The 17,742-nt window shown below is 37.3% G+C and overlaps 4 protein-coding genes across 4 annotated transcripts; 3 read left to right on the top strand and 1 right to left on the bottom strand.

The window, feature by feature from the left end:
• The first annotated feature begins 796 nt into the window (after positions 1 to 796).
• On the top strand, positions 797 to 2,038 carry BCIN_14g05520 (hypothetical protein). The gene is made up of 3 exons (XM_024697313.1): positions 797 to 1,342; positions 1,397 to 1,544; positions 1,598 to 2,038. The coding sequence occupies exons 2-3, from the start codon at positions 1,525 to 1,527 to the stop codon at positions 2,001 to 2,003; spliced, it is 426 nt and encodes a 141-aa protein (XP_024553128.1). The 5' UTR covers positions 797 to 1,342; positions 1,397 to 1,524; the 3' UTR covers positions 2,004 to 2,038.
• A 1,082-nt stretch (positions 2,039 to 3,120) lies between these two features.
• Positions 3,121 to 4,442, bottom strand: Bczps1. Its single transcript, XM_001550197.2, has 3 exons — positions 4,060 to 4,442; positions 3,848 to 4,006; positions 3,121 to 3,786 (listed from the first exon to the last, which is right to left on the bottom strand). Exons 1-3 carry the CDS (start codon positions 4,319 to 4,321, stop codon positions 3,257 to 3,259), a joined length of 951 nt encoding a protein of 316 aa, XP_001550247.1. The 5' UTR covers positions 4,322 to 4,442; the 3' UTR covers positions 3,121 to 3,256.
• Positions 4,443 to 4,909: 467 nt separating this feature from the next.
• Positions 4,910 to 7,821, top strand: BCIN_14g05540 (hypothetical protein). The gene is made up of 8 exons (XM_024697314.1): positions 4,910 to 5,211; positions 5,354 to 5,738; positions 5,785 to 5,979; positions 6,029 to 6,265; positions 6,318 to 6,427; positions 6,473 to 6,588; positions 6,640 to 6,674; positions 6,727 to 7,821. Exons 2-8 carry the CDS (start codon positions 5,497 to 5,499, stop codon positions 7,460 to 7,462), a joined length of 1,671 nt encoding a protein of 556 aa, XP_024553129.1. The 5' UTR covers positions 4,910 to 5,211; positions 5,354 to 5,496; the 3' UTR covers positions 7,463 to 7,821.
• Positions 7,822 to 11,768: 3,947 nt separating this feature from the next.
• On the top strand, positions 11,769 to 14,158 carry BCIN_14g05550 (hypothetical protein). The gene is made up of 2 exons (XM_024697315.1): positions 11,769 to 13,882; positions 13,998 to 14,158. Exons 1-2 carry the CDS (start codon positions 12,913 to 12,915, stop codon positions 14,084 to 14,086), a joined length of 1,059 nt encoding a protein of 352 aa, XP_024553130.1. The 5' UTR covers positions 11,769 to 12,912; the 3' UTR covers positions 14,087 to 14,158.
• The last annotated feature ends 3,584 nt before the right edge of the window (positions 14,159 to 17,742 follow it).

The raw sequence follows: 17,742 nt of genomic DNA on the forward strand, positions 1-17,742 counted from the left end.
CAAACCTTTGATTATCCAATAATTATTGGACTTCATTCCAATTGCTGCTAGAATTACTGTCTATAATGATAGAAGATTCGTTTCTGTTAATTGTGTGCCCAACTATATCAATTCGAGTTTTTCAATGATAATTTGAATCCCTACAACCTGTGAATTCGGAGATGTTCGAACTTCGTTCCTTTTTCCAGTAGCTAGCTGTATATACCACTTTTACAATCAAAGTAATACTACAATCTCTTTTTTAATGGGTTTGAGCAGTTAAGCGATGTACAATGCATTGTTCTGATTATTTCACATTAAATGAATATTGTAAGCATAATAAGAATCTAATATCTGAAAGTACTGTAAAAAATGTGAAATAATCTTTATCTGAGCTATGGATACTCAGACTGAATATTTCCTATTTGAAGTAAGTCCAACCAATACAAAATTTTCACAGAGTATGCCCCTTCAAACATTGATTTTCCGCTCTCTTGTATTGATGTTACTTCATTGTATATCAGCCACCGGTTATAAACAAAAGGAAAACAAGCTTACACTTTCAAAGCACTCGATGGCATTTATCCTATAACCTTATTTAATATTCGGTGTACTTGTGAAATCACTCCGATGAATGGTAGGGGTATTGGTCACACAAGCAGTGTAAACGATACTCATTATCCCTACCAATGAAAACTCTACGGTATTCAAGACTGCGGGCTAATTATCGCCACGTAGAGATGTGTAAGTCGAAAGCCTTGCAATTTTTCATTAGCGAAAATGACCGCACTGAACAAACTTTCTATGTTATTGCTTTGGGATTCTTTCAACTCGAAATCTTCCACAATCTCGTTTGGGGTTCTTTCAACTCGAAATCTTCCACAATCTCGTTTCGACGGTCTCATACAAGGGACTCGAAAACATCTTCCAATACTAATTTGTGGAGTACCTTTCAATGGACTGCTGAAAGAAAAGAGTGGGCTTCGTACAGCAACAATTCCCGAGGTGAAATCGAATGGAGGTTCGAACACGATATACTAACATCTTCTGCCAATACAGATATTCCGAGACTCGACAATAACATGCTGCTCGAAGGTGAATCGGAAAATACATTGAATTACTAAAAAACAATATCTATCCTAGAGAAAGTGACGATATTGACACTGACGAATCCACCGGCACCTGCTACCCTAACTTCATTCGTCGATGCAGACCCCAAATTGTAGCCAAACTCGGAGACCACAGCACATCTCTGGAGCACAAGAACTCCAATCCAAGTGCTTGCAATATTAACAACATATCTATCTACTAAACTATGATGGATTATAAAGTGCGCCGTGATAGGGACTTCAAATTTGGAACAGTGAGTTTTTGATCTCATATTTTCAAATCATGATGTCACAATTGATTCAAGCAGGTCTTCAAAGCTCTTTGATCTGAACCAATTGAAGATAAGAATGGATGAGGAAGTACAATATCATATAGACAGAAGCATGGAGAACCGATATATGCGAAAGTTCGAAAGTTTGTTGTTATAGATAGTCGATGGGATCACTGTCTTTGTTGTGAGTTTAGTCTCCTATTCTTCATTGTATATTGATCATGTCTAACATATTAGGCTAATGATTACCCATAAAGGACGAGCGACAAGCAAGCCTGGTGTGCGTATTGCAGATCATGCGAATATCTACACGACGGAGCCAAAACTCATTCCAAACGAGAACGGTAGCGAAATAGTATTTCAGCCAATCAGAATGATACCATACTCAGCAAGACATCATTTCGATTCGTCGTCGAGAATAAATTATGTGAAAGTTTATACTTTGGAGTACAACTTTGAGGTCTGGTTTATTCATGAAATTCATGAATGCAGTGTGCATGCATTAAAGAGTTCCTACAGCTATGCCCCTACGCCATCTTTGAGCCGACCAACTCAAATAACTAACTCAAGCTCATATCCAACAAAAAACTCCAGGAATAGCAATTCTTTAGACGTCCCTGGCCGGTCCACCTCATCGTACTAACCTACAACGTCAGGCTATAGAACTCACATGCCTCCATCAGCATCAACTTGTGGTAAAGAGTCTGATATTGGCTACTTATGTTCCAGCCAGTATGGCAGAAACAGTTCGGAAACACAATATCCTCCAAGAGAGTATACGGCGTACTCTTCTCTTCAGTACAGCTTATATCAGAATACCTCATTGACAAATTCTTCATCCCGATACCCGGAGAAGTCTTCTAGGTCATCTTGGAAAACAGGTTAAATCACCGGTTTTCATAATGTTGAAACAGGGGGACACAGTGCTACAGGAAGATGTGCCACGACTCTGGATAGCATACCTTCGTGTTCTTCACACCCTTCGACAATACACCATTCTTTACAATTTCATCCCTCACAAACCCTTGTATCACAATCCTCATCCAACGGTCGAAGCATCACGAACCCATCTCAAGATTCGAAGAAAGTCATTCGGAAATCAGGGAAGGTTGACCTCCGCGCTCAATACAATATCATACAGAGTGACACAGGGAGTGGATGAATGGTTTCCGAAAGAACAATAGAGTTATTTCCTATAGATTTTATACAGCTTTTTTCATCCTCACGAAACCACCTCGATTAAGACCCTATTCAACAACACCTAACTTTTCACACCCCTTCCTGGCTACAATCCCGGGCCAATAAAGCTAGTAATTATACCAAAGCATTTGCCGTGCGTTAGAACTGCCATTGGCTCGCATGCTCAAACAAGGAAATTGTCCACCTGACACGGTACGCTGGGGGTGAGTACAAGTAACGAAAAGAAATATGAAGGTATTGATGTTCAAATCATTCTTAAGTTTAAGCGGCTAATTTGTCCTACTTTCATGACTGCATTATCACTATTACTCATATTCTAAACTCTGAGAGTAGTAAATGAAGGAAGCATTCGAGGAGTAAAATTTGAACAAAAAAATTGATTTAAATCACGTTAAAGGCATAATGAAAAGAGCTGAAGTTTCTAATATTGAAAGAGAACTTTTAAAAAGAGGCAAAATGCACTGAAAACCAAATGGGAACGAATCTCCATGTGATAGTAAGAATGATATAAAATTGACGAAATATAAGAGTAAAGATTATGAAAAGGAGAAAAGAAAGGTTGGGGAACGTTGTGAGAGATGAGCTTATTTACTTTTGTAGTTTTTGGGCACTTCAGCTTTCTTTTATTGAGGAATTAATATGTATTGGTTCATGATGAGCTAATCACACCACTATACAATAATAAGAGTGAGTTGTTTATACGCAGTGCAATGTGCCGTCATCATGTGTATGACACTCGGTCCCAGCAGGAGAAGATGCAGTGGGACTGCTTTCAGCTGAGATAATTCTTGTCGGATTTACAGTCGGCGAAGTCGATGCAGTCGATGCAGTCTCTGTAGCAGTGCTATGGGAGTCCTCCTCCTTCTCAGCACTAGCCTTGCCTAAACATCCCTCGCCAGGAACAGCAATATCATACGCATATACCTCGGTCGCAAAATACGTCAATGTAGCACTATTATGTCCAGACAATGTGTAGTTGCTACCAGCGGCCAGCTCTTGAACGCCAAGGTACCCGTCAGCATGGTGATCGACGATTTCTTCGCCAATGAGTGGGACGTGGTAGAGTCTGTGCATGAGATCCGGGGCCCAGAAATTTGCTGGTCGGCCAGTCGCGATATTGAATCCTCGCGCGCAAAGTGCGGTGAGAGAAAGGCGGGTTTGATATGATAGCGGGCATATGACGGTTTCTGCTGTTGCGTTTTCACCGCGCCAGTGACCTGCCCATGCTATGAGATGTCAGATCATGAGAAATTCTGACGGCTTCTTGTTGTGGATGTGTGTGCTTACTATCTTGAGTTTCACAGTTTCGGTCAGGATCATCACAACGGAAGACGATGCCAGCGCGATTACCAGAGGCAATCTTGTCGAACCACCCCATTGGCGTAGCAGTGGGGCCTTTGCCGAAGTACTTTTGAAAAATTCCGGATTTGTTACCATGGACAAGGACTAAGGGGTTGATTAGCATTGATTTTGACGTGATCATCCCGGGTGGTACCGACTGTGGTTTTTTGCATGCTCAGCCATCTCAACCGCTTGTCTCAACCCTTCGCTAAGCTCATGACGCTCTGTTGCATTGCAGGATGGGTGAATCGTGAAGTGAGACACATAACTGCTCTGCCAGTCGTACTCCGGTGTATTGCTTGAAGAGACAAAAAGCTCAGAGACCGGAGCAGGAGAGACTGCGGCATTTGTGGTACCAAGAGGGTATGCCAATGCACCAAAAGTATTGATGGAGACAATGAGAAAACTTGGAAAATGCATCTTAAAGTCTTGCTTAACAATTGCAGTATTCAAAGAAAAAACGAGGAAGATTGATAAGATTTTGTGTGAGATGATTCTTCAAAGTGAGATTCATATCGTCTTTTAAAGTGATTACCTCTCCGGGTTCTCACTCATACTTCAGTCTTGGAAAGCCACCATTTCTATTGAAATTTAACCCCGTGAACGCCAAGAGCTTGATCTGACTGTTATGAGGATATTTCAAGGCCAAAGAATGACCAGCAAGATAGGTAGGGACCACGATGCGGTTCCGGCGGAAGGCCAATATGCTAGTTCTACCTTGACGCTTGTCAAGCCAAGATGAAGAACTTTTCAGAGTGCAGACGCCTGGTCCATCATGTAGGGTTGAACATTTAAAGAAGTAGAACTCAAAATCTTTATTACAACGAAGTACAACAGCGACACAAGACTTATTATCTGCTGTCATGTCTTGTCATCGAAGTTGGCCAGTCGGATTTCTTAACTTCTTTCCGAGGGAGGCGGGGTACGTCATTTGTGATTATGTAATCCACAGAGATTTTTCTCCTCCATCACTCATGACCCTCCCAAAAAGGCCTTGGCCTCCTCTAAGCTGGGTTGTTATATTTGTTATATTTGTGACCAGTGCAGAAGTACCAGCCCTACCGTTGCACTCGATTCTGCATGCTGGCAGAGTCTGAAAGGACAGCCTTTGATCCATCGCGGGCCATTTCGTCTTTTGGGCAATCACGTCGGCCACAATTGGACAGTTTGGTGTTGAATAACAAAATGAGGAAAGAAATTCTACTGCCGTTGCGATTCGCAGAAAACAAGGGAATGGAGAGATGTCAATCATGCCATCTTCGATTTTGAAAGCTTTCTCTCATTCGAACCATCAAGGTTCTCATGCCCAGGTATGCCAAGCTCCATCTGCCATTTAAGCTCATCTTGTCGGCGCCATTCGAATTTTTGATTTGTGAATGATTGCGAGCCAAGTCGGTCTTTCTTCCCATTTTCTCTATCAATTGTTCAATGCTGATGGTGGAATATTTCCAGCTTCGCTCCCAATGTCAAACAATGAGCAGGAACTCTTGAATTTGCTTTGCCTAGCTCTGATAGCAGACTTTCTAAGTTTTTGACTTTCCGGGTTTCTGAGCTAGAAAATTCAATTGACAAAATAAATATTAGACCTCGGTCGCATGTTGATCTCACACTTATTTGACCATCATTATTCCATCATATTCCCAGAGTACTTTTCCCGAAAGCCTTCTCTCTCTCCTTCTACCTCTTATCTTTACACACCTTTCTGTGGTGCTGTTCACGAGATGTTCAATTCTCGATTTTCTATGATTCTCAGAAGTGTGTTGCTGTTTTCGTTGCTCAGCGCAATCAGCAGTGCTCAGATCACGCTCACGGGCTGCCATATCCAGGAGGGACAAGAGTAAGTCTCTCGTCTGGCAAGAAAACTGTATATTAATTGCATATAGAGTATGCTTTTTCCCTGGGGGGGCCCAAACCACAATTAGCAGCAACACTGCTACCCTAGCACTAACAACAACAACAACAACTCCAACACAAACTCCAACACCAACACCAACTTCTCCAACCTCGGTGATCGCAGAGACGACTGGAAATGTGCAGACCACTGCCATTACTGACTGCCATCAACATGATACTACTCAGTATGTGTGAGTCTTATTTTACAAGATGAGAGAGCTGATCATCTTCCAGGTATTGCGTGAAAGGCAATGGGGAAGAGGTTCAGGTATTGGCGACTGCCACTGGTAATGAAGCTCTCCCTACCGCTTATAATGGCTGTCATTCTCACGGTTCTACTACATTTTGCCTGGGACCCGATGGTGCTGAAGTTGAGGTCGTTGGTTCTACTGAAGAGGTTGTCTCCACTGGGGAGGAGAGTTCTACAGAGTCTGAAGGTGGGGAGAATTGCCACTTCCACGCCGGTGTTGAGTACGTTACCTAATTGTGTTGATGACATTGCCAAAGTTCTGATTTGTGGTAGACATTGTGTTGGTGGATCTACCGAAGCAACCTGTGAGAGAAAAGATCGTGATTACAATGTCAAACTCCGCATTGGGTTGTTGTTTGTCATTCTCTTTACAAGTGCAATTGGTAAGCCTCTCAGCCGGGAAATTAGCTTCTTCTAACAAATATTAGGGGTCTATGCTCCAATTTTTATGGCACGAGTTCTGAAAACCAATGGAACTGGAATCGTTTTCACCATTGTTAAGCAGTTTGGTACTGGTGTCATCATCGCCACAGCCTTGATCCATGTTCGTCTTTCAATCCTCACTCGAGGTAAGCAATTTGCTGACCGAATTTAGCTTGCGACCCACGCTTCATTGATGTTTGGCAACAGGTAAGCAGCTATTACCTCCAATTAAAATATTCTAGCACTCATTTCTGTATAGTTGTCTTGGTGAATTGAAATACGAAGCAACCACGACCGCTATTATGATGGCTGGTGCATTTATCGCTTTTTTAATCGACTTTACTGGTCATCGAATTGCACATTGGCGCCTACAGTCCACCATAAAAAGACAAACTGGCAGTATTAGCTCTCAGGACGCCCCACGCGAAGAGGAAGCAGTGAAAGATCACCCTACATCTACGCTCGCGCACCTAAGCCATCACCACGACAACAACAGTGTTGGAACCACTCACGCCAATGATGGTCTCAGTATCTTCATACTTGAGGCTGGTATCATTTTCCACTCTCTTCTTATTGGTATTACATTAGTAGTGGCAGGCGACTCGGTTTTCATCACACTCTTTATAGTCATCGTCTTCCACCAAATATTTGAAGGACTTGCTCTTGGCGCCCGAATCGCAGTGATTGATGGCCTTAAAACCACCAAGTACATAATTCTTCCCATGGCCTTTACACTTGTAACTCCAACTGGAATGGCCATTGGTATTGGCGTTATCAACAAGTTCAACGGTAATGATCCATCAACCATTGTTGCACTTGGAACCTTGGATGCTCTATCTGCTGGTATTCTTACCTGGATCGGCTTCGTCAACATGTGGGCTCATGACTGGATTTATGGTGAGTTGAGGGATGCTGGATTGATCAAGACCTCAGTCGCTTTGATCAGTCTAATGGCAGGCATGGCGTTGATGGGGCTCCTTGGAAAATGGGCATGAAACCCGATGGTTCAATGATTTGACTGAACTTCTGTTCAAGTAATCAATTTCAATAGTAAAGTCAAAAGTCTCACAGTCGGATCTTTTGTAAGCTTTAATGGCATCTAAAAGGAAAGTATATTGAAAAGATTATATTAGTTGATTTAAAGTTTCATATTCAATTGCCGTTGGAGTCGAGTCGCGTCTTTCATACGCTTCGGCAGCTGTGACCGTGAAAGCCATGCATCCAAATGTGGGGGATACCCGTAAAAGGGCCCCACAGGAAGGGTTGGCTCCATTGAATGTTCCATTTGGTCAGGAAATAGATTAGTAAACAGAACGCGAAGGCCACCAGTGGGTGTACGGACTCACAGGGTATACGTTTTTCGAAAATACTGTTAAAATAATTAATTAATTCAATTTCTAAATACTATCTAATATATGATTAATTAGATATAATATTATTTTTATTGATAAAGAACTATATGAAGAATATAATTTGTTAAAAGACCAAAGTTTAAACAATAATCCGATTAATATTATATAAAAAAAGTATGTACTTCATTTTGCCTCAATCAGATATATCAAAATCTATAATTTATTAATAATTTAAAGAAATATTTATTAAAAAAAAGCTTATAAATAGATTTATATCAATCGATAAAAACATGTTTAAAATATATATTTTTTTTTTGAAATAAATTATAAATTAAGTTTTGCAAAAAAAATTATTGATTATTTCAAGATTAAAAAATAAAAAATATTTATTACAAATTTTTTGGAAAAGATTTTTAAATTAAAATTAATATCATAAAATCATTTTTTTTTTCACAAAGTATTTTTAATAGAATATATAAATATAGTAATAAAAAGGAATTTTGAAAATATATATAGATTCTGTTTTTATGAAAGAAAAAAGAAATTCTTGAATAAATTGAAATTCACTATAAATGAAAAAAATATAATAAAATATTCTTTATTAAAAGATAATAAAATCTATTATAAAGTGTAAATTATTTTCAATAAAAAATGTTGGAATAGGGATCATATAACCGTGCTAGCGTTTGCACTAACGCCTTTCGGCATTATAATAATATATTTCATAATCCTAGCTTTTAGAATTCTAAGTAATATTATAATAATATAAATTATAATATTATATTAACTTTATCATCTCTATAGTGATATTAATATTGATTAATAATATTATAGATTAGAAATTTAATATTTTAATTTTAAATATAATATATATTTATAATTAAAATTAATATTTTTTTGAAAAAATATAAGTTTTTGTATCAATTTATTATAATTTAATATTTATTTTTATATAAATAAGAATTGATAGTAATATAGTAGTAATTCTTATATAAATATTAATTCAATATAGCTTGATATTTATATTATTAAAAGAAATCGGTAATATGGTAATGATTTTTATGGTAATTTTAATTTATATTTAATTCTTTTTTATAATATATATTGAAGAAATAGAAATCAGTAATATCAATTTGAGTTTAGTAATATTATATATAATATAATTTTATAAATTTTTTGTAAAATTGTATTTTATTTATATTTATATTATTGATTTATTTTATTATTATTTATTTGCTATTTATAAAATAATAGAAGTTTTTTTAAAATCTTTTTAAATGAAAACATATATTTTTGAAAATCCTATTTCAAGTATTAAATTGAAAATGATATTAATTATTATAATTGAAGAATATAAAAAGTTATTATAGAAATGGATAAATTATTTTATTGATATATAAAATGCAAATGTGAAAGAGATTAGAGATTTTGTTAAATATAAGGTTTATAAATATTAATATTAGAAATACTATAATTAAGAAATGTAGGTGGATTATAATTTTATATTCGATGAATTTATATTAGTACACTTTTCATAAGTTAGTATATATATTCTATATAAGCTTAAATATGAATTACACTTGTGCAGAGTGTATATTAATAAATTAAAAGAATATATAATTTGATTAATATATAAAGTTTTGATTGATATATATTGATTATTTTATAAAATATAAATATTCAAAAAGATTATTGAAGTGATTTTCGAAAAGGAATTTGTATTTCGATTGAAAAATATATAATAAAGAATTGTAATTGAAAAACTATATATATTATTTAGAAATTTTAAGATATTTCGAATGAAGGATTTATATATTGATTTTTTAGAATTCAATATATATATTTTATTATAATTATTTTTTATATTATAATAATTGAAAAAAGTTAATAAAAGTAAAGGTATTGATATTGAATATAAAATATTAATAAAATCATAATCAAAGATATTTTTACAATTAAAAATACCTTTTCAACTTTCAAGTTTTATATTAGAAAACGAATCAATTATATATAAATATTATAATTCTAGAAAATTATTATTATTTCTAATATTTTAAGGATTTATTAATTTATTATTAAAACTATTTTAAATCAATCTTAAACAATTTTCAAAAGTATTATCTTTTTATTATAATAATCAATTATTACAATAATCATTTTAATAATAGAAATAATATTATAATTAATATGATTTAAATCAATAATATATATATCAATATATATATCAAAATAGATATTTGGATAGAAAATTAAATAATAATAATAATATTTTTAATAATAATAATAGAAATAATAATAATGAAAGGAATAAAAAAGGATATAATAAAAAATAATCTCAAATATAATAACAATATTCAAAATGATTTATTCAAAATATTATAAAAAGCTATCAATATTAAATAATTATTAGAAAATCTTATAAAGCTCTATAAGAAAACTAACAAATACAATAAGTAGGATAACAATTTTATTTATAAGTATTTAATATTTATTAATAATTATTAACAAATCGATTTATTTGAATATCTATTATTAAAAATATTCTTTACAATATTTATCAAAGTTATACTCGATTTTTATTATATAAATTTAAATAATATATTTAATACAATAAAAAAGATCTGCCAAATAATGGAAATTACATTCGAAGATTTAGAATACAAATGCAATCTTATATAGTAATAAAAGAACATTATATTTAAAAGTATTATAATAGAATTAAATAATATTAGCAAATTGATAAATCATTATCTATAATTGATAATAATAAAGCTTTATTATTTATATAAGGGATTCAATTCGATAATGAGAATTGATAAGTTATTATATTAGAAGATTATTAATATATATATATTAATATTAGTATATTCTATTATTTATTTTCACTTTGTAAAGAATATATTAAGTTTTTTTGAAAAGTTATAATTAGTTATAATAATATAAAAGCAATCTTATATAAATGAAATAATAATATTCTATATTAATTATAAATATTAATATAATTGAAAAGGATATAATCAAAAAGGTTTTGGATATAATAATCATTACCCATTCAAATCACAAATAAAGAAAAAGTATTTCATTTATAAAAAAGAAGATTATTAATCGATTTGATATAATAAAAAGAAATACAATGAATTAAAAAGTAAGTATAAGAAGTAATTTAAAAATAGAAATAATTTTAATAAAAGTTTTGAATAATTCCTTATTGAATATAAAGAATCTAATTAAAATAATGATAATAATATTGATTTGGATATTGATAATGAAGTAATAGTTTATTTTGTGTAATTTGAATTATAAAAATTATTTGTATAAAAATTATATTCAAATTTTATTATTTATATTAGATTTATAAATGGCAAAGAGATTATAATAAACTTAAATAATAAAATCTTTAAGTATATTTTGATATATTGAATTTGTAAAGAAAGAATAATCTATATTAGCAAATATAATATAAAAGAATTCCAAAGCATTATTATCGATATAGTTATTATAAAATAATCTATAATTAGTTATAAATAGTATATAGCATATAAAACGATTATTGAAAATATATTATTAAACAAAAGCAAAACAAGAATTATTAATATAGTATTCAGAATTGATAGAGTTGAATCAATAGGTTCATTCTATTTCAATTTATTATTAGGAATTGTTGAATTCTATATAATAAATATGGAAACTCTATTCTTATTATTATTTAAAGATATAAATAAACTTGATATATATTATAATAATATTATCAATATAGTAATAATGAATAAGACAAAAAGAAGTTTCCTATACATTCGCCAAAACAAGTATACAATATTTTTATAGCATATAAATGTACAACAATTCGTATAACAAATTATTAATAATAATGAGTGTTATTTTATTAATAAAAAATTACAATGTTTATATTGTCGCTTTAGTTATTCATCAGTTCATAAACTCTTATAATGTGAGAGTGAAAACACGTGACTTCAGGGTCACGTGCTACCAACGTTTAGTATTTATAGCTTCTCTTCTGTAGACCTAAAAATATCATCGAAATTTTCTACCTTCTAAAGTTGTCTCCTGAAGAATTGAGTGCCCAGCTCCTACCGTCTCCCTCACCTCGCTGTCGCGATGTAGCGATTCTCCCCATTTTACTACGTGTAGCCACTTGCTCTATGCTTGGTATATGCGAAGGCTTTTCTTGTGTGACCATTACCACCTTCTACACTTTTACATTGGTGACCTACGCAGGGAAGAAAACGTCGAAAGGTCAGATAGCTATGTGCGAACCTGAGCTCTTGGATCGTCTTCAGAAAGCAAGTGGTTATTGGGTGCAATAGGTAGATTGAGGTAACGGGACTGCCGGAATACCTGTAGATGGTATGGTGTCGCAACTCGTGATTGTTGCGGTGAGGGAGACATTGTTTCCCTAAAAACTCAAAACCGATATGTGGCCTCTTGGTGTAAAAGTGGGGGGGAGTGGAAAAACTTTATTGTTGTATCCACATCCACCACAGCACCGAGAGAACATATCGTGACTATCTCGAACGAAATAGCCTCCTGCGGAAACGCCGGTATCGCTTGGAAGTCAAGGGAGAATCTTCGCTTTTTCAATCTACAAGTCAGGTGGGCGGGGGGACACCAGGGTAAACAAGGTGAAAACTCAAAAGTCTACGGGGCTAGAAAATTCCTATAGAGTTCTGATTATACGTGGTCAGAATGGGGGTGGACTAGCAGCCATCTGATGGGTATTCACCGGCGATACAAGGGTGAATTCTCTCTTGCCCAATGATGAAAGGGAGACAAAGAGCGGAGATACTTCCTTAGCCAAGAGCTATTCCGAAAACTCGGGAAAGTAGGAGGTTACGAGTTAGAGAAAGCCCAACGTCAATATGCCGAAAAAGTGGTGAAATGTTGGTTGTCGTGGATGCAATGGGTCTCTTTGTAACTTCGCAAACTTTTCGCGAAGTTATGAAGAAGGGTAAAAGACTCCGAAGTTGTACGAAAACAACGGTATAAAGTCTTGCTACCCTTCCAAGATTGCAACCTGCAACAACCGATCAAGAATAAAACATTAGAAAAAGAAGGAAAGAATCATTTCAGACAAAATGGAACCCATTAAATTCGAAGGAGAGGCTGGTCAAATGAGGGAGAGAGACTCGATCTCTGATTCGGCTTCCGATACATCAATTCCGATCACTGCATCCAACTCTCGGGAACAGAGAGACACCCCCGAAGCTCCAGGAGAAGGACCACTCCCTCAACAAGTAAAGGAGCAACGAAAAACCGAGTCTGTCAAACAGAAGCAAAGCGCCAATGTGTTCCCGCAAGATGGGCACGTTAGCGCTGCACAACTTGCTGCTATTTTGGAACAACTGAGCAGAGCAAATGCCCCACCATTGCCCCTCCCCGGACAAGAAGGAATGCCGTGGTTCCAAGGTTCCAATGCTACAGAGTGGTGTGAAGGCATGGAACAACTCCGACGCAACTACAGGATGAACGAGGAAGACTTCCGTCTTCGAATTCCATTGCAGGTGGAAAGGACTCTTCGAGAGGATGTTAAGGCCATGAAAGAGTGGCAGCAAGAAGGTTGGGATTGGGAACGCAAATTCAAGCCTGCATTTCTCAAGGAGCACTTGGCAGATGATATTCATCAGAAAATGTATTCGAGAGACTACATTCGTCGTCTTGCTAAGAAATATAAACAGGAAGGGGAAGACAATGCTGACGCACTTGCACGCTTTACGCGTCAGTATAATCAAGTCGCCCAACGCTTGATTAGAGACAAAGCTTCAACCAAGAGCGAGGTCACTGAAACTTTCTTGAAAAACATCCCTAAAAGAGCTGCTCGCAAGTGCATTGCTGGACTCAAGATAGACCTGAAGAAACCTGGTACAGTGGAGTGGGATAAAGTCTTTCAATGGGTAATGCAATATACAGACAATGAATCCCAATTTAGGATCCTCGAGGTGAGCGATTCTGAGGAAGATTCGGGTCTGGAAGAGTTGATCGATACTGTCACTTCATTCAAGAAAACCAAAGTGCAAGCCAAGAGTCCTGTCATCCCAAAGGCAGACAGTATCGAGCAAATCACGAAAATGCTTGAGAGCTTTTCTGCAATAACCCAACAAGAGAAAGCTCCCAAGAGAACGGAAGGAAAAGTGCAGATACTTGACCCCCATTCGAACTACAGAATCCCTCTTGCTACGCGACCCCAAATGTCAACATACTACCCCTCTCTGGGCTCGAACAATGTGCAAGATGGTATGGACGACAGTGTAGAATATGTCAATGTCGCTCAGAGGAGATATTGTTACTTTTGCCAAAACCAATACCCTGGGAAAGAAGATCACAGTTTCAAAAAGGACTGTCCTGTCTTCAAAGAGTACATTGACTATGGATATATACATCATAATCAATATGGCGAGCTGTTTTGGGGACCAAAGGATACAAAGGAGAATCCCTCACCTATCATTCACGACCACAAGACTCAAGGTTCCCTTGCTAAGGCAGTGAGCTTGAGAGCTAAGTCAAACGGATGGGACCAACCACAGAGAGAAGTGGAGCAAGTACAGCTAATTGAAGATATATATACCGCAGAAGTTCTCAATGTCGACAGCCCAGAAAATTTCACTATAGGAGAATATGTTAATGCGGTCAGCTCTGAACCTAGGAAACGCGGCCGACCTCCACACGGTCCTAGTAAGGTTCACAAACCACCTGTCAAGAGCGCGAAGAATCAGAATTCTACTCTTGCTTCGAAGGTTCTTAAATATGCTCACTTGATGTCTCCTGAGGAAGATACTCTTAGCCACAATGGGGCTGAGCCAGATACTGAACCCATGGATATCCAAGACCCCAACGAACCAGAGATTATCTATGAAAGGGTTGTTGACAAGACAAAGAAACCAAGGAAGAGAATGATGCCTAGGCTCATGACGAATACCTTCGGCAGTATAGAAGAGCTTGATAGAGACATTCTCTCATCAACTATTAACGTGTCTCTAGGACTGATACTCAGGGAATGTCCAGCCATTTGGAAAAGATGGACAACCAGAGTAGGCGATCCTACTATGCCTTCAGAGTTGAACAGCCACTTGATTAATGCCATCAACCGACTTCCTACTAATCTTCGACCTGAAGCCCCGGAGCAAGTAAACCACACCGACTTAGTATACACTACAAATGAAGATAGAGAAAGCCTCCCGAAGGTTAAAGTTAGTGTCAACGGCCTAGGTCCAGTCAATGCGATCCCGGACTCAGGATCCACGATCAACCTGATCGACTCTGTTTTGGCTAGAAAACTTAATCTACCCATCAGCCCAGTCCAGACAACCATTGTGGGCATCAGTGCAGACTCCTTAAATCTAAGAGGAATTTGTAGAGACGTTCGTGTTGCATTGGGAGGAGTCTCGAATGTGATCAATATTTACGTTATGGAAAACGCTCGCAACGAACTATTGCTAGGTATGCCATGGTTTATTGCAGGAGAGGTTAGCTTTACATACAGGGATGGTGCACAATACCTTACAGTCGTGGATGATGACAGAGAAACTCAAGCTAGTGTTTGGAGTGCTGGGCAGAAGTTTCAGACAGTGATGCAATCGGAAAACTAGGCACTGACACATTGAGGGGACAATGTGTCGGCAATTTCCCCAATTCCCCCAGTTCTCGTAACTTCGCAAACTTTTCGCGAAGTTATGACGATGGCAAGACAGAGCATTTTGCAAGAATATATGCTTCCCTTAGTACCGAATTTCAGGAGTTCTGCTTCAACATGTTAGAAAGGTCAGATGAAGGAAAACACATTATATCCTCTCAAACCTTCGAAGAATTGTTCAATATTCACATCGTGAATGACGATGTGGAACAAGTAAATACAATGTACAAGAACAAAGCTACGAAGGTCCGCCCCTCGAATCAACCATGTAACATCACTGGAGAACCCCCTGGCGGAAGAGACGATTGGTTTGAGCGTGATCAGTTAAGAAATCCGTATCAAGAGCCATCCGGGAGATGGAAAGAGTTTCTTATACCCCGCTTCAACAAAGAACCTGAAGGGTATCGGCTCACTCCAGAAAGAACAAAGGCGATTGATTGCGGAGATCTTTTGACGGATTTGGAAAGAGACATGCTGATGGCCTGCCTCCTCAATCGAGAAGGGGCCTTAGCATTCGACTGGACACATGCTGGACGGGTACAAGAGGACGTAGCCCCACCACAAAGAATTCGAACTGTTCCCCATGAGGCTTGGCAAACTCCTGGTTTCCCAGTTCCAAAAGCCTTAGTGGAAGTGGTTTCTACTATGCTTAGAGATAGAATAAAGCAAGGAGTCTTCGAACCATGCGATGGGCCTTATCGTAATCCGTGGTTCTTGGTGAAAAAGAAGACCCCAGGCGCCTATCGAATCATCAATGCTGTGGTAGAGCTGAATCGACACACGATTCGAGATGCGAATCTACCTCCTGATGCAGATGCTTTTGCGGAAAATTTTGCAGGCTGCACGGTAGCTTCACTAATCGACTTCTTTTCTGGTTATGATCAGATACCTCTGGCTCTCGAGAGCAGAGACTTAACAGCTTTCCAGACCCCGCTTGGCCTCCTCCGATACACTACACTTCCCCAAGGAGCAACCAACTCGGTAGCTCAATTCTGTCGTATCATTATGAAAATTCTTGGTGATTTGACTCCGTCAGTGGCAATATCCTTTCTGGACGATATCGGCATCAAAGGACCGAAAACGGTATATGACAACAAAGAAATAGTACCGGGTGTGCGAAAGTTCGTTCTAGAACATATCCAAGCAATTGATAAAACCCTTGAACGCCTTGAGCGCGCAGGCTGTGCTGTTGGTGCAAAGTCCAAGTGGTGCTATGATGGAATGGAAGTGGTAGGCTATGTAGTTGGATCAGAAGGACGAAAGCCTGTGGAAGCCAAAATCAAAAAGATCCTTGACTGGCCAGAACCCAAATCAGCAACAGAAGTCCGAATGTTTCTAGGTGTCTGCGTGTACTACAGGATATGGGTTGAAAAGTTTGCACAGAAAGCGGAACCATTGTATCGCTTGCTCAAGAAGGATGTTGAATTCTCATGGACAATTGAACAAGAACAAGCGATGAAGTCGCTGAAGGAGAACTTAATCAAGCCTCCAACCCTGATGCCTTTAGACTATGGAGATACGATGATTGTTGGACAAATTGTCCTCGGAGTGGACGCTAGCATCGATGGATGGGGAGCACACTTAGGACAAGAATCTGGAGGAAAACGCACCGTTGCGCGCTTTGAGAGTGGACTATGGAATGACGCCGAAAAGAACTATGATGCGACAAAAAGGGAGTGTAGAGGAGTGTTAAAAGCTCTTCGAAAATGTAGATTCGATCTATACGGGATACACTTCGTTCTGGAAACAGATGCCAAAGTCTTAGTTGCCCAACTGAATCGAGCGGCAACAGACCTCCCCGGAGCTCTGGTCACTCGATGGATCGCGTGGATTAGGCTATTCGACTTTGAAGTGCGACATGTTAAAGGCACAGCCCACACTGCTGCTGACGGACTTTCAAGAAGACCAGCCACACTCTCTGATGTATCTGAGGAAGATAAGGAGGAAGACATTGATGAGTGGATTGCAGATCAACTCAACAATGTGGAAGATGTTTCTACTATACATAACTTCGCAAACTTTTCGCGAAGTTACGAATTGGACAAGGGATACAATAGTGAGAGCCGAAAGATCGCTCAATATCTAACCAGTCTGCAGCGTCCCGAAGGCATGACAAGCCAAGAATTTTCGAAATTCAAAAAGCGTGCCTTAGGATTCTCCGTACGTGAGGGGTGTTTATACAGAAATGGGACTCGTGATACACCGCACCGCAAGGTTATCGATGAGCAACAACAAAGGACATCACTAATCGGTAACTTGCACGAAGCGTACGGTCACA

The sequence above is a fragment of the Botrytis cinerea genome, chromosome 14 (genome assembly GCF_000143535.2).
Source record: "Botrytis cinerea B05.10 chromosome 14, complete sequence".
Taxonomy (NCBI): Eukaryota; Fungi; Ascomycota; class Leotiomycetes; order Helotiales; family Sclerotiniaceae; genus Botrytis; species Botrytis cinerea.